Genomic DNA, 17,953 nt, shown 5'->3' with positions numbered 1-17,953 from the left:
CTGTGTCTACAAGTTATTTGTGCCTTATTTCTATAAGTTGACTGATTCCAGCTGTGACTTATTGTAGTCATGGTATATTATGTTTGTGCTCTTTGTTAAGTGCCTAATTTTGCATGTATGAACATTTCCAGTAGGTTGCCAGTCTTTACACCACTTTGAAGTCTTATTAAGCTGTGAGTGAACATTTATGCATTTCTTTTTCAGGGAGTACTTCATTACAGATAACTGTATTATCTACAAAAAACTCTGAGGCTAAAATTAATACTGTATACCAGATTATTAATATATGATATGAATTACTGTGAACCACAGTCCTATATGGGAGCACCCTACAGGTCTCAAACCTATGACTCGCTAAAAAGTCATAGCCTAGCTTGTCACAGATCCTTTGAAGTCTCTGACTCATGCTGTCTGCTCCTCTTACAACCATGGGACCACAATTAGTTTGCAGGACACTGTGCAGATTGTGAGTTTCTTCAAAATTCTGTGAGCAGGGCTGGTTTTCATAACTTTCACTGGCAGTTGCTGGAATGATCAAAGTGTGGCTTCAGCGTTTATACAGCACCCATTGTTCATTTCAATGTGCTCCACAATCTGCAGCTGGGTCCATATTGTTCCCGCAGTGATAACCACAACAGCCTCCTCAACATGTTGAATGAAGCTTCCAGTTTTACACAGTGAGTGCACAAAGTAATCCTTCCCTTTTCATGCTGCCATTTTCTTAATGGTTACCATTATTTTCTGTACCTTCACAGTTCTAACACTTCAGAAGTCCCTTCTTTTTTGTGCTTCCTTCTACATGACACAAGACACAACAGTCTTTGCAGCATATGAAATATGCCTCATTGGCACAGTTTCAGTGGGACACAGCACCTCAAACTTATTGGTTAGGGAATGGGTGTAATACTCGAGCTCCCCCAGAATTGTTTGTGATGCAAAATGTTCTCAAACAAGCCCTGCACATACCAACAGCAGCTAACTCATTCTTTGCTCAAGCATTGCATTCACAGTTGGGGCTGTATTGTTCCACATGAAATGTTTTATGAAAGTGTAAATAAATAATTTTAAAATTAGCTTGGTGACACTCATCTCACTTCCAGATTTCTTATTATGCAAAGATTACAAGTTCCCTTTAAAAATTGATATGATTAACTCCTAACAAAGTGATTTCTTTTGTTGCCATGGTCCTCAGCCCAAAGATGAGCTTGATACAGCTCTCCGTGCTAGTTTATCCTATGGAAACTACTTATCCCTGCTTCAACCTACATGTGTTTGAACCTACTTACTATATTCAAGCCTTGGTCTCCTCTTCAATTTTCAATCTCCACACTTTCTTCAGTTACCAAATTGACAGTTTCTTGATGCCTCATAATGTGTCTTGTCAACTGATCCCTTCTTTTAGTCAAGTTATGCAACATTTTTGTTTATTCCCTACTCAGTTTAGCACCTTCTCATTAGTTATTCTATATGGTGTACCCATCTAATTTTAAAAATTCTTCTGAACTGTTTATCATCTTCACTCCATACAAATACCTTCAGAAAAAATGTTCCAACAATTAAATTTATAGTTAAACTCATCAAATTTCTCTTTTTCAGAAACAATTTTCTTCGTGTCGCATCTGAATTTTATATTGTCTCTACTTTAGCCTTTGTCAGTTATTTTTCTCCCCAAGTAGCAAAACTCATCAGCTACTTTTAGTGTTTCATTTTGTAATCTGATTATTTCAGCCTCAATTTATTTAATTCAACTACATTCCATTACCCTTGTTTTTCTTTTGCTCTTTTCAAGAGACTACACATTTCATTCAATTGTTCCTCCAAGTCCTTTGCCATCTCTGACAGGATTACAGTGTTACAGGAAAGTTTTAAATCTCTGGTTTTTATTTCTCCTCTGATAGATTGATTGACACCCTGAAGCTACTTAGAACTTTTATCTTGAACTTTTGTTTCTGGGAGACTATGCTAACTAACTGGCTTAGTAAGTGGGGAAATTAATATCGAAAGAAGATAATGTACCTGAAGTTCAAAGGAGAAACTAAATGTAATGCAATATGACAGCTACAGTTACAGCAGGTGCAGAACACACTATTATGCCACAGCAGTTGACTTTGAAAAAGCAAAGTTTATACCTTGACCATACACTATCAAACACTTCCTTTGAGCAAACTGATTAATGTTGCAAATATTGCAATAGTTATATAAATAGTTACTCTGTAATTCAGCAAAAATTAGTTCATATTAGATATTGTTTCTGAAATTTGTAGAATGTCCAAATGTAACTTACAATTTTCTATGTACTACAAAATATTTTATGCACGACACTTATAAAGTTTGAAAAAGTATAAAATCAAACACACACATATAAGAAGAAAAACAATCAAAGATAATCAGCACTATGTAACAGGAGTATAACATTATGCAAGCTTAGTTACATATATTTATAGTTTTCAAAACTGTTAAGGGTGTTTCCAACATTACTTTTGACAGGACAAGAATTCTGTACAAGAATCTGAAGATCTGCTTATCGAACAAGTGATCATTTCTGTTTATCAAATAATCTATGAAGAAATAATGCATGAAATTGGTTCTTGTTATGGTTGTATGACTTGCAGTTCTGATTATAGTCTAAAATTGTTACATATCACATTATGTATGTACGGTGCTGGGAATGTTTTTCCATAACAATACCTCTAGATCATAATATCAGAAAAAGGGGGAATATAGGTGTATCTTTGTAACAACTAATTTTCAGTTGAGGTATAGGATCAGTTCTGTTTTAGGATATTACACTAAATTTGGTTCAAAGCCGTGTTCTTGTCTGCTGTATCTTTGATTACCTCTCAATATTGATCTGTGTGTAGACTAAGGATGAGGTAATTTAATTACATTTTAGTTTTTCGTAAGTGAGGCTAACACGTACAATCTGCTATCTATTGCTTTACATACCTTTCCAGACGTGCCAAAACTAAAATTTTAGTTGAAACTGAATAACAGATATTGAATATTGATCTACTTTTCAGGCTTTAATAGCCCAGATGGTGAAGTTGCAGACTTAAGCAGAGAGCTCCTTGGGAGACCAGCTGAAATAGTAGCAAAATCATTTTCTTTGATAGTGCTTCTTGGTGCAACCATTGTCTACTGGATCTTAATGTCTAATTTTATTTATCACTCAGTTGACTATTTATATGGTAAGTAGTAAAAGAATGAGATAATTAGATACTAAAGTGATTTCATCATCAATTTTACGTCTCCTTTCATAAAATTTGAGACTCTTCTGAATTTCTTTCAGATACAGTAAATGGTCTTGTAGCAACCTCATCAGATCCAAATTCTACATATCCAGCAGGTAAGTTACAAAGGAATATGCATAACTCTGATATCCTATTCAGCAATTTTTTAGATACTGAAGAATTAACCATAACCATTCACTTTTATTTTTCTCATTTTATCCTGCCAATCTATTTTTGGGTGAAGTTCTCATCTTCTGTTGCTCATACAAATTGAAATTAGTGGGCACTAAAGCATAAAAAGTGGAAAAGAAATTGCAATACATACATAATATTTCAAGGAGCAGATACACGAGGAACAATTGGAGAAGAGGAGACATTGTTCCCATCTTCAAAAAAGACAATAAAAGACTTTGCAAAAACTACAGAGGAATAGCCCTTACGAGTCATACAGCCAAGAGTTTTTAAGGAATTTCACTAAATCGAATAAGTGAAAAGATAGAAAAGGAGTTGAGTGAAGAACAGCATGGGTTTATGAAAGTAAGAAGCACGATCAATCTGATATTTTCTAGCCATCAACTGATGGAAAAAAGTTGGGAATATAATAAAAAGGTGATAATGGTCATTTTAGGTATAGAAAAGGCATATGACTTAATTAACAGGTAAAGACTCTGGAAACAAATGAAGAAGATAGGTATAGAAGATGGATACATTAATGTAATAAAGACACTGTACAGAGGACACAATTGCAGAATTAGAACGCCATTGGGGAACTCCAAATACTTCAAAATAAGACAAGGACTTAAACAAGGAAGTATTTTATCTCCTGCACTTTTTAATGTTGTGATGGAGGGAATGAATAGGGCGGTTATGCATACACTAAAAGAAAAAGACAAAAGGATGATTTCTGCAGATGATATGGTAATATGGGGTGATAAAGAGGTAGATGTACGGTTATGAATTGATGCATGGAAATAATGAAAAGGTATGGATTAAAAATAAATAAAGATAAGAGTGAACTACTGGAATTTGGAAGAGAGAAAGGGATCAATGGGAATATTACTTTGAATGGAGAATGCCTCAAAGTGGTAGACAGTTTTACTTATTTAGAGGGATCAACGGGAATATTACTTTGAATGGAGAATGCCTCAAAGTGGTAGACAGTTTTACTTATTTAGAGGGATCAACGGGAATATTACGTTGAATGGAGAATGCCTCAAAGTGCTAGATAGTTTCACTTATTTAGGGAATGAAATATCTAGTGATGGAAGAATAGCCAACAAAACTAATACGAGGTTACAGAAGGGAGGCAATTTCTACCAAACAATAAAACACCTGATTTGGAACAAGGAAGTTTCAGAAAAAGCAAAACTCTGAATTATTACTTCTCTGTGGTCACCTGTGGAATAGAAGCAAGGGCAATGACAGAAAGGGACTGGAGCAGACTGTAAGCAGGTGACATGAAATTTCTCAGAGCAGTTAAGGGAAAAACAAGAATGGACAGAGTAAGCAATGTAGATATTAGAAAGGATGTAACAAGAAAGTATGAGAGAAGAAATAAAAAAGGGATTAAGATGGTATCGGCATGTTAAGAGGATGTGTGGCCAGAGAATTCCCAAAATTATGGAAGAACTTAAGACGAATGGAAAGAGACCTAGAAGGTGCCCAAGAACATGGTGGAAAATGAGAGTGAGAATGTCTGTGGAAAGGAGAGGTGTGCCCTGGCAGCAAGTGGAGGAAGAAAAGTGGTGGGAGGATCAAACCAAATGGAGAGGACTCATCAGCACCCAGACCTGGCAGTAGCTGGAGCAGAATCCAGATACAACAACAACAACAACAACATAATATTTCTTGCAGTGAGTAACTTTTACATGTTAATTGTAAGGCATTTAATAACAGTCCACAAAATGATAGAATTTCAAACACACTGTTGCAGATTTGGAACACACTGTTTACTGATACTCCACTTATACCTTGTAAGAGCATTAATGACTTATGCAAATATTTATTACTGATTACTAGCCTTTACGAAGTGTGAAATGAAATTGCTTATGCAGTGTTTATATAAAAAAAGTGATCCTTAAGCTTCGGAATGTTATTTATCGGGGAACTTATAGCAGTACCTCTAGCATAACAATGATGCCACTGTTAGATATATTGCTTATTACAGAGGCTATAATGTCTTGGTAGCTTTCAAAATTGTAGAATGCTTTGTTCTTATCAGTGAAGTAATGACACAATTCTTTTGGTAGTCTTAAATTTCCAAATGAATCAATGTAGTAGATGGTATTACAGTGCTTTTAACATACACAACACAATGAGTCCCATATCACCCAATAACATCTAAAATGGCAATCTTACATTTTATTTCTGTTTCCATATCATCTTTGGAAATGTATCCTACTTAAGGGGCTCCGGAAAGGCTCAAAATCATGAAAAGTTCAATTTTTACTTTTTTGCGTTTTCTGAATCTGCAGACTATTACCTTTTAATAGATATATAATTTATTCAATTCCGAAGACTACAACTATTTTTAAATTTTTTTTGAAATGTGTTCTACATGGGCGTGACCCACTGTGGCGCTGTTAAACTGCTGTCAAATGGTGTTATTATTAACGTCCGTGTTCATCAGGTACATTTTAGTGATGTGAGATAAAGTATGTGTTGTGGCTAACCTGTGATGGTTCAATATATATCGCTGGTGTGATTGTCGATTGTTTCATGTTTATTTACTCTGTCGTTATCTCGAAAATATTTGTAATTAATTCTGTTTCTTGAGTCTCTGTTTTGTTGAAGTATAATAATGGGTAAAAGTAAAGTTATTAGAAATCCTCTGAAGGCTTTTAAGAAAAGGAGAAATGTTGGAAAGCCAAAAGTATGTGTTATTACTGTAAACAATAAAGACGATAACCAAGTGAGTGAACCTAACCTCTCAAGTACACCTGCCCATAGCAGTCAAAGTGGGAAAGAAAATACTTCACAGAAGAAGCTTGGTTCAAAGAGTGAAAACTATGAATGTTTTATGGGCGAATCGGATGTGAATGAAATATTTGATATGTCGGTTCTCAAAGGAATTTTTTCAAACTGTGTAAGATGTATTCATTGTAGTGAAGTTGGTCTGGAACTCTCCATAATAAAGCATGTAGGACTTGCTAGTGAAATACAACTGAAGTGTGATAAGTGTTCATACATGACCACCTTTTGGAACAGTGTTGCAGTAACTGCAACTGAAGAAAATGGTAGAAAAATCTACGAACACAACATTAGATTTGTTTATTCCTTGTGTTCAGTTGGTAAGGGTGCTACTGCAGGTGCAATTTTCTGTGGCATCATGAATCTTCCAAATCCCGCAACCAAGTTTACAACCTATAATAAATTAATAGGGTCTAAAGTAGAAGATATCTGTATAGAATCTATGAAGAACGCTGTGGAAGAGGCAGTAATGGAAAATAATGGTAACAGAGATTTGACTGCAGCGTTCGATGGTACCTGGCATAAACGGGGACACACATCTCCTCATGGTGTAGTATCTGCCACCAGTATGTATACAGGGAAAGTTTTAGATGTAGCAGTAATATCAAAGTATTGTAGATGTCCACAAAAATATAAAGGTACACATGAAAATAAATGCAAAGCTAACTATAGTGGCAGTAGTGGAGGAATGGAAGTGGCTGGTGTTGCCAGTATATTCCAGCGTTCTGAGGCGTGTGATAAAGTGCGATATGTTAATTACCTTGGTGACGGTGATTCTAAAATTCAAACATGTTCAAGGACTGAAGCCCTATGGTGATGATGTTGTAGTGCAGAAATTTGAGTGTATTGGACACGTACAGAAGCGAATGGGAACAAGACTTCGGCGACTGAAAGCTTCGTACAAAAAACAAAAACTCAGTGATGGTAAAGGGTTGGATGGGAAGGGAAGGTTAACTGACAGTGTAATTGACAAAATACAGAACTATTATGGAATGGCTATTAGGCAAAATACACAAAGTGTCGACGAAATGAAGAAGGCTGTTTGGGCTCTTTTTTTTTCATACTTCTTCAACCGATGAAAATCCCCAACATAGCTTGTGTCCCAAAGAAGAAGACAGTTGGTGTAAATATAACAAAGGATTGCTAACTGGTGAAGTGTACACTCATAAGCATAGTCTGCCTCATGCAATAATGGAGGTGATAAAACCTATTTTCAGAGACTTAGCAGCACCTGAACTGTTGAAAAAGTGTATTCACGGAAAAACTCAAAACCCCAATGAAAGTGTAAATAGTGTTATATGGTCAAGAATCCCCAAGACTGTATTTGTTGGAATAGAAACACTTCACTTTGGTGTGTATTATGCTGTTACAACTTTCAATGATGGCAACATTGTAAGGTGCAAGGTATTTAGAAATATGGGAATGAAGATAGGTTCTAACATGGTACGAGCGATGCTTGCTTTAGACAAGGAACGCCTTCGGGCTGCAGACAGGGCTGTAAAGAGTCTAGAAATACAAGCAAGAGTAAACAGGAGGAGGAACAAGAGGAAGCTGGAGGAGGAGTTTGCAGAGGATGAAGATAATCCATCCTATGGACCTGGAATGCACTAAAAAGTTAATCCAATCTTTGTCGCTGGATTCCCAAAACTTTTATTTTCTCATACTAATTACATGTTTTCTAAGGATCTTCCAAACATATTTGTTTCAAACTTTCAGTAAATGTTAGACAGTACCTTCTGCATAATTTAACACAGCCTTTTTCCAAAAAACTGTATATTTTTGAATATATAAATAAAAAATTGCAAAAAATTGTTGTGAATTTTCATTACAATTGAAAAAAAATCATCTTTAATAACTGAACTAAAATTTTGTAAAATCCCTGTGTTAAGTTGTAGCCCATATTCCAATAAATAATCTGTAAAAAGTTCAACTTCCTACCTCAAATACTTTGTGAGGAAAGATGTAATTTATAAGCGTTATTTTAACATTGCAAGTATAGGGCGTTCCGGAGCCCCTTAAACAAACTGCAAAATCATGGGATTTTGAGTTTTATAATGAGTTTAAGTAGATCAATGTTTGTAAGCAGTCTGTGCAGTAGTATTACTATCTACATCTACATCTAGATGGATACTCTTAAAATCACACTTAAGTGCCTGGCAGAGGGTTCATTGAACCACCTTCACAATAGTTCTCTATTATTCTAGTCTCAAACAGATGAATACCTATATCTATCCATGTGAGCTCCAGTTTCCCTTATTTTATTATGATGATTGTCTCTCCCTATGTAGGATGGTGTCAACAAAATATTTTCGCATTTGAACGAGAAGGCTGGTGTTTGAAATATCATCAGATCCCAATGCAACAAGAAACACATTTGTTTTAATGATATCCATCCCAAATCCTGCATAATCTCCATGACTTTCTCGCCCCTATTTCTTGATAATACAAAACATGCTGCTCTTCTTTGAACTTCCTTGATGTACTCTGTTAATCCTATATGGTGAGGATTCCACACTATGCAGCAGTACTCCAAAAGAGGATGAACAAGCATAATGTAGGCAGTCTCTCTAGTAGATCTGTTGCAAATTCCAAGTGTTCTGCAAAAAAATCAGTATTTTCTGTGTGGTCTGTCCAATTTCAGTTGTCCATAATTGTAATTCCTAGGTATTTATTTGAATTTACATCTTTCAAACAACCTAAGATGCCTGCTCAGATTATCTCCTAAACCATTTATATAGATAAGGCACAGCAGAGGGCCTATAACACTACCTCGGGGAATGCCAGAAAACATTTTTGTTTTACTTGATGACTTTTCATCAGTTACAACAAACTGTGACCTCTATGACACAAAATCATGAATCCAGTCATGTAACTGAGACAATATTCCATAACCACGCAATTTGATTACAATCCACTTGTGAGCTACAGTGTCAGAATCCTTCTGAAAACCTAGACATACGGAATCAATTTGAAATCTCTTGTCAGTACCACTTCACATGAGTAAAGAGCTAGTTGTGTTTCACAAGAATGATGTTTTCTAAATCCCTGTTGACTGTGTGTAAATAGACTGTTCTCTTCAAAGAAATTCATAATGTTTGAACACAATATATGTTCCAAAATCATGCTACATATCAACATTAATCATATAGACCTGTCGTAATTTAGTGGAATACTCCTGTCACCTTTCTTGAATAATGATGTGACCTGTGCATTTTTCCTGTCTTAGGGCACAGATCTTTTGTCAAGTGAGTGGTTGGTTGTATGTGGTTGGTCACTTACCAAATAGTATCAAAAGTCTGAGAGATAACCAGCAAGTATTTAAGAAGAAATTAAAAGAATTTCTGAAGGACAACTCCTTCTACTCCATGGAGGAATTTTTAGATATAAATTAAGAAAAAAGAAAAAAAACCAAACAAAAAATTATAAAAAATTTAAACAAATAAAAATAAAAAAATAAAAAACTTGTTATATTAACCTAATTATGTTGTTAAATTAACTTAATTATGTCATGTATTGGAAAATTTGTCTCGTTCCACATCATTACGAAATATCGTATTCATGATCCATGGAACTAGTATTAATCTATTCTAATCCAAGTATGGAGCAATTGCATCACCGTACTCTGAAAGGAGCCTGGACCAGAAAACTTGCTTTCATTAAGCGATATAAGTTGCATCACTACTCCAAGGACATCTTAAGTTCCTCATATTGGCAGCTACTCTTGATTCGAATTCTAGAATATTTACTTTGTGTTCTTTGGTGAAGGAATTCTGGAAGGATGTGTTTAGTGACTCTGCTATCAACAGTATTTCCATTGTTATTGTGCAGAGAAGGTATAGATTGTGTCTTGCTACTAGCATACTTTGCTTATGACCAGGATCTGTTTGGATTTTCTGCCAGGTTTCAAGACAAAGTTTCAATATGGAAACTATTATTATCATCTTGCATTGAAGTCTGAGCTAAATTTCCAGCTTCTGTAAAAGATCACCAATCTTGGGGATTTTGCATTCTTTTAAATTTGTTTCTGCAACAGTTTTCTGACCTGTTTTGTGTAGCAAGAGGAATCATCTGTGTCATCTGTTAATTTTTTTGTTATAAATTTTCAATTGCTGTCAATACTATTTCTTTGAATTCAAGCCACATCTGGTGTACACTTACATTGTCAATTTGGAAGGAATGGAGACTGTCTCTCAGTAATGTTTGTCTGCTTTTTTGAATAGGTTTTCAAATAGATGGGCTCTTAGCCTATCCTTTCAGAACACTGTTTGTATTTGTATTTGTATTTATTTATTTATCCTGTGGATCACATATTGTACAAAGTACACATGATATAGGACAAGTCATTTTTCTTAACAAATATGTAGTTTGGAGAAAAAAAAATAGGCAATGGACTGCCATTTAAAAAATGTACACAAAATTGTTCATTGATGAATATAGTAACTTCACATACAGAGAATACAAACAATTTACATGGGGAACTAAGAAACATGTAGGCAATGTAGTGCTACTTTAAATTTACACAAATAATCACTGAGATTACAGAATAGTGAAAATGTCAACTGGAAACACAACAGAAGGACAATGTCATTTAAAAACTACATTAAACATGAAATTAACATTGAGATTTCACAGACAATTAAGCTTTAATACTAATAGAATGTGTACTTGTACATTCAAAAGTGAGTTGCAAAATTTTGGGAAGTGAAACTGAAACATAGTTGTGTTAGGTTCTTTGTAAAAATTTCAGCTGAAATTATCTCGACTTTAGCCAGCTTTCAGTGCCTATAATGATTTGAGCATCAGTGGTTTCTATTAGCGAATAGAGCTCTGGTACTTTCCCAACACAGCTACGACAATTTACAACTGTTATACTGATGGTTCCTGTATCTACATTCTTCCTCTGTTTGACCAGCACCCTTTGACTCTGAAGCCCTTTTTGTATTTCCCTGAGACCCTATAACACAAAAAACTGCCCAGCCCATGCCACACAGCCCCTGCTACCCATTTAGCTGCCTCCTGTGTGTAGTGAACTTCTGGCCTATTCAGCAGAACCAAAACTCAACCAGCCTATGGAGCAAGTCAAGGAATCTGCAACCTATACAGTCGCAGAACTGTCTGAGCCTATGATTCAGATCCTCTACTTGGCTCTGTACCAAATGTCTGCAGTCGGTCCTGTCAACTGTGCTGCAAATGATGAGCTCTACTTTCATCTCACAAGCCAGATTGGCAGCCTTTACCACTTCTGATAGCTGCTCAAAGCTAGAGAGAATGTCTTCAAATCCAAAGCAACACACATCATTGGTACCAACAAGAGCTACCACCTGCAGCTGGCTGCCTCCTGTGTTCTACATAGCATCCAGAAGGACCCATTCCACACCTGGAATGACTCCAACCCTGTATGTGCATGGAGTGCACAATGGCTTTCTTTCCCTCCTAATCAGCGATGTCCCTTAGGGATCCCATAATGCACCAAACATTGGAGCTCCCAACTACCAATAATCCCTCTCTCTGTGAATGCCCAGAATTTGGAGGCTGAAAGGTTTCCTCTGAAATAAGGCAAGTGACTGCATCTAACTGAGGTGCTGTGCCAGTCACAGACAGCACATGGAACCTATTTGTCTGGCTACCTGCAGAGGCCAAACATTTGGCCCCCCTGGGAAGTCTTTGGCCACCTGTCAGGCCCTGAGGCGACTTCCAACTTACCTATGGTTGAGTGGTCAACCTCAGTGTGAGCAGTAATTGGGTTGGCCATCGGTGTGGACTGATTTGCAGACTCATGAGACGTGCTGGATGTGCATTGGATCCCCATGGCCAGTGAACAACAGCGATGTCCATCCACTACAGCCTCAAGCTGTGTAACCGAAGTCATCACTGCCTGAAACTGAGAGTGAAGAGTCACCAACTCAGCTTTCATCCGCAGGCAGCAATCGCAGTCACTATCCATACTAAAGACCGTGGAAAAGTACGCTGCACAGACAAACAAAGGGCTATCGACATGTGCTACAGAACTCTACTGTAGCCACTGACCAGAATGCAATAACTTTGTCTGATAAATTAGACGAACATGCAAAGATTCAAAAACTAAACTACCAAAGCATTCAGGTGAGATTAAATATGTCACTCCTGTTTTGGAACTTGTGATATGTCTCTAAATCAGTTTACTTTTTGGCATAAATGTAAATCAAGAGTTGTGTCTATTAAATACACTTATGTTAGGAAAAAGTAGAACATCTTGAACGACTAGAGATAGGGTGTTCATAGTCACAGGACATGTACATTAGTATGTTATGCAAATGTTTAGCAATTGAACTATGTCAGCTGATGGGTTCAAGATCAACACCAATATTCAGGTGCAACAACACCAAGTGGTAAATTGTACATACAGCTTTCATTGTCACTATAAACCAAAGTTAATGGTTCAGTGCAACTTGAGCAGATATGCAGGATGCCTCACAGATGCATGTGAATTTGAAAGGGGGTGCATTGTTGGCATTTGAAAATGTGTTGAATCCCTCCAGGAAATTACTGCTTGCATGAGATTAAGTGTTTCAGCAGTGCAGCAGGTGTGTGAAAATGGTTCACAGAAGGCCATAGAACACAATGAGATGGATCAGGTAACGCCACCTAGACCACCCCCTGAGAAGATCGACACATCATCCAAATGGCATTGCAGGAGCAGAACAGTCTAACAGATCATCCACTATCAGGGGTGACAGTTCGTTACCATTTATTATAGCAATGGTTACGTGCCTGTTGTCCAATTCTCACCCTACCTTTGACAAATTTGCAGAAACATGGTAGATGGCAGTGGCATATGGAACAACATCACTGGGTATATGTGATCGGAGGCTTTCCTGGCATATTTGTTGTTTCCAGGGTCTCTGGTGTCCAGCCGGATGCAATTGTTGAAGTCCCATGATATTTCAGTGAATAACTTTTACGCCATCATCAGGTAGTTCTGATGGAATGGTCTGCCCACTCATTGTCAGTGTTATTTATGTCCATCAGTTGGGCTTTATTTCCCTGCGCCGACTGTCCGATTGCAGCCACCAAACTTCTGGTTCTGGCCACCGACATTCCGTTTGCGAGCGGCAATGCTTCGATTGCAGCCTCCGACAATCTGTTTGTTGGTGCCGACCCAGGTCTGCGCCGTCCCCGGCTTCGCGCCAGGTGGTTGAAGATACAGAATCCCATGGAGTGTCCTCTGCGGCCATTGTAGAAGGGTCTTGTGTCCGCTTGTGGCGTGACTCCTTGATGGAGTTAAGTAATGGTTACTGTGCCTTGCTTAGTTGAAAACCTGTGTCTCGGTTTATGAGAGTGTCCACTATGTGAATTTCAGTGGCCTCCTTGAAGATGCTGTCCCAATAGAAACTGGTAGGGGCCAGAATCTTGGTCTCTTCATATTTCGCGTTGTGTCCAGTTTCCAAGCAGTGTTCTGCCAGTGCCGATTTGGTGGGCTGGCCTAGACCCATGTGGCATTGGTGTTCTTTGCAGTGGTCTTTGACTGTTCGGATTGTCTGACCAATGTAGGATTTGCCGCAATCACATTGAATATTATATACGCCCGCTATCTTGAGGCCAAATCCGTCTTTCACTGTCCCCAGTAGGGCCCATATCTTGGATGGTGGTCGGAAGACTGTGTCAATTTTGTGTTGTTTTATCAGTCTCCCAATTTTTGATATTACGTTGCCTGCATACGGTAGAAAGGCAAGGCTTGTTTCCTCATCTTTAGACTGTTCTTCATCTGGGTTTCTGCAGTGTTTCCATCATCTGAGGGCTGTCTGAATCTGTCTTTTGCTGTGTCCGTTCTTGTGAAACATATTTTCTAGATGTTTGAGTACTTTGTGCAGACTTTGTTCATCCGATATCGAGATATGTTTTATAATAGTGTTCTTTCTCCAGTGTATCTGCTTGGCTTTATCAGTTTATATTCAGTCTATAGTGTGACTATCATGTGGTGTAAGCAATCTTGTGCTCCTTGCATGCCTCATCTAGTATATATTAATTCCATTATCACCTTGAGGAAGGCATTTTTTCAACTTCATTCCAGGTCCATGAAAGTTGTGTGCTTGGATATGCAGTTCAACTGGCAGGTTATCAAGAATACCACCTCCACCTCTGATTATGCATTTCATAGCACTCATGTCAGACTACTGCATGGTTTGAGGTTTTTGTGTCCTTTTATATAGCAAATCGTGAGCATTCGCCCAGCTGTTGTGCTTTGACAGGAAGCCAAGCCATTTCACTAATGCCTCACCCCTCAATGCCTTATGGATCACTCTATGAGGAACACAATAATTTCAAAGATTATTTGTAATTCCTGTGTGTCAAAATTTCCTGCACTTTCTTCACTGTCACTGCCTTGAAGATGAAGTCCTTGGGTTTGTATGCTGCACTTTGGAAACTGTAAATATTTCTTTTGACCAGTTCAGTATCTAAGCCTTCTCAAACACAGTTCTGTATTTGAAAATATGTAGCAAATCACTTACATCGGACTTCTGCGTGTGTGGATCCACCATCTTAATATAATTGTACACTGTAGTTAGAAGCCCTTTATCATGGCCATCAGCAAGCCTCATTTTAACTGTTTGATGAGTGGTCAGATTACACTCATCAAGAATTTGTGATAGAATGTCAAGCCATTTGTATAACCTTTGAAGATTAAATTGCATCCACATCTGTTTTTTGATCATCCTGTTCAACTGTTCAATAGAACTAATTTTCAAATGAGAGAATGTTGAGTAATGGTTTATTCCATATTGCACCACTTCCACTTTGAAATACCTATTGTAAATTTTTCTTCCATGGTTGGTTTACATTGTCAGGATATCAATTCATTCCAGTCTGCAGCAATTGTTCTAACGCCTCCGCGACTTCCTTCTCCATCTTTCTCTTCACCAATGGAGCCCATGCAAATTTTGCACGTGTATCTATTATTATTAAAATGTACTTAAACCTTTATTTGATCATGAATGTTCTTGCATATCAGTGAGATCAGAATGCTATAAATCATCAAATCCTCTTATTATCAAATGTCTGCATGGGAATGTTTTGTACTCTGTCCTGTGGAGCTCATGGGCAACCATCTCCATACTTTCTCGATGATACATCTTGAAGCTCTGGAATGATTTCATTTGTGTGACCTGTGTTCACTGTGGCAGCTGACACTGATTTCATTTGAATCATCATAATATATATACTCCAGAGGTAGATCATTCAATCTTTTATGCTGAACTTTGACCCCTTTGCCTGTACTATGTGCAGCTGCTAATGTTGGTTTAATTAAATCCTTGTATTTGTCACTCTCTGCGGCTTTCATTCGTGGTTTTGGAGTGTTGCCTTTCCTATGTTTACTAGGCATACCTAATATTTTACCATACGCTTTTCTCTCTTTTGTGAAATATTTTTGGCATTCTAAGTTTTTCAGAATATTAGAATCAGAATCAGATTTTTTATCATCCCATAACACACAGATTTAAACTGCAAGATTTAATGTACAGGGGACTTGTCAATACTGCAACTACAATTTATGTGTATTACATAAACAATAATTATTAATTTATAATTTACAGAGACTGCGTGTAGCCTAACAACAGTGTTATGGCAAAAAGAGAGACTAATTATTATAGTAATTTGTTAGACATAAAACTTCTAAGCTTAATTAACAAAACATTTCAGCCACTTGCTTTCATGTTCAGATTGTTATATTATCATTAAGAAATAATTCTAAGGATTAATAACATTTCTGTACTAACAATTGTCATAAGTTTCTGCTTTAGTTGCCACATCTCCATGCTGAGGATTTGTTTCTTTTTTAGAATGTTGTATATTTTCATGCCCATGTATTCTGGGATTTGGGCAAACAGCTTTGATCTATGAACTGGAAGCATGAAATTCTCATTGTTCCTAGTACTGTATTGATGTTTATAATCATTGTCTATGAATAACTTGGGCTTACTGTATACAAAAATTATCTGTTAATAAATGTACAAACATGGAGCATGTAATATTTTTAAATTTCTTAACAGTGGGTGGCAGGATACTTTCGGTTTTGCCTTAGACATACTCTAACAATTGATTTTTGTAATTTTAAGATTGTAGTCATTTTGCTTATGCCTCCCCAAAAAATAATGCCATACCTTATAGTTGATCAAAAGTAGCTGTTGTAAACTATTTTTCTTGTCTCCATGTTAGTTTAATATGACATAATCTTCATTACAAATTTCAGGCTGTTTAATTTACTTGCTAAATACATTATGTGTGAAGCCCAGGATATATTTTGGTCCAAATGCATGCCTAAAAATTTAACACAGTCCACTTCTTTCAGTTCTTGGTTTCTACAACTAATGTGGAATTCTTTTATCTTAGAGGTTTTGGTTTCAAACTGCAGCAAATGCATTTTCCCAATAATCAATTTTAGCCCATTTAGTTGAAACCAGTTTCCCAAACTGTCTAATAGTTTTGTGGCACTTGAAGGAATTTGTTTGGGGTCACTGCTTTCAACAAGGCCAGAAGTATCATCAGCGAATAAAACTGAGTGTGAATTTATGTTCAGGGGTAGACAATTTATATAAGGTAAAAACAACATTGGACTCAGAATTGAGCCTTGTGGAACACCCTGCAAACTAATCATCCATCATAGAAGTAACTTCCCTTACTTGATGAGATAACTACCCTTTGTTTTCTGTCAGTAATGACAAAAACAAAAGGGTTTTAATAGCTGCTGATTCCAATAAAATTTATCAAATGAAACCAGTGACTCAATACAAACGGACCTAATCCAAAAATTTGGCTTCAAGGCAAACTTCACAGAATTCACAAAAAAAAAAAAGACAATACAGAAACCTGTGTCGATAATATTGTAACAAATTATAAATCTGGTGATGCAAGGAAGCTATGTGCAGATTTAGGACTATCAGCCCATTCCACTTTGTTTATTGAAATGACTAATACAAATGAACACAGTACTAGAAAAAATTTCAGCAAAAGACATTTCACTGTCGAAAACTTAAAACTGTTTGCTCTAAATTAGAAAAGGTGGAGTGGAAGTCCAAGATGAGATTCCAATCCCTGTACATTTTTCTTCTAGCTTCATTAAACCAAGAATCATGTGTTCTTTCGCATTCCTTGTTCCCAGTGTGTATTGCATTCTTAGTTAAACATACTGGGTGATTACCTAACACATATGGTTTCTTCCTGCTGACCCTATATGTTCTGTCCAACTCACCATCACTGTGACAGTTAATGAAATCAGTAATAGCACATGCTTCCTGTAGATGTATGCAGTCACTGTGTCCCAGGGAAGTCCCCTGCAGATACTTGCAGATACTGTTTGATCACCTAGTACTATCAACAGAGCGAATATTGCAGAGGAGGAAGTATGAAATCTGCACTGACATGTCACACCATCAGCACCATTCATACAGGGATAATATTACTCTGATGTCACTAAATTGAGGGTTTTCACATACTACCACAGGAAGAACACTCGATTTGATATAATGCCAACCCTGGAATCCTTACAGGTGTTTAAATTGTAGGTTTGATTGAATAGCAGTATTTCCTGGCTGTTGCTGGAATGACTTCATCTCACCTACAAAGAAAACAAATTATTCCTATTCATCATCACTGGCATTAACACTTACACTGTCTCATGGCAGGGAGTGTTGACATACATCTCAACATCTTTACCCTTTGGTGGTCCTGTCATAATACATACTTTTCCTGAATGTGATGACCTCTACTGCCAGTTC

General features: G+C 36.9%; 1 protein-coding gene across 2 annotated transcripts in view; it reads left to right on the top strand.

Moving 5' to 3' along the window:
- LOC126248964 (sodium-coupled neutral amino acid transporter 9-like) overlaps nt 1-17,953 on the top strand; it is a 356,283-nt gene that overhangs the window by 278,611 nt on the left and 59,719 nt on the right. For both annotated transcript variants that reach the window (XM_049950515.1, XM_049950514.1), the window contains exons 6-7: nt 3,021-3,188; nt 3,290-3,346. In XM_049950515.1, the coding sequence (XP_049806472.1) occupies nt 3,021-3,188; nt 3,290-3,346 (225 nt within the window). The remainder of the gene's footprint in view (nt 1-3,020; nt 3,189-3,289; nt 3,347-17,953) is intronic.

This window comes from Schistocerca nitens, chromosome 3 (genome assembly GCF_023898315.1).
Source record: "Schistocerca nitens isolate TAMUIC-IGC-003100 chromosome 3, iqSchNite1.1, whole genome shotgun sequence".
NCBI lineage: Eukaryota > Metazoa > Arthropoda > Insecta > Orthoptera > Acrididae > Schistocerca > Schistocerca nitens.
The sequence above is the reverse complement of the archived record's forward strand: the minus strand, read 5'-3'. Positions and strand labels throughout refer to the sequence as shown.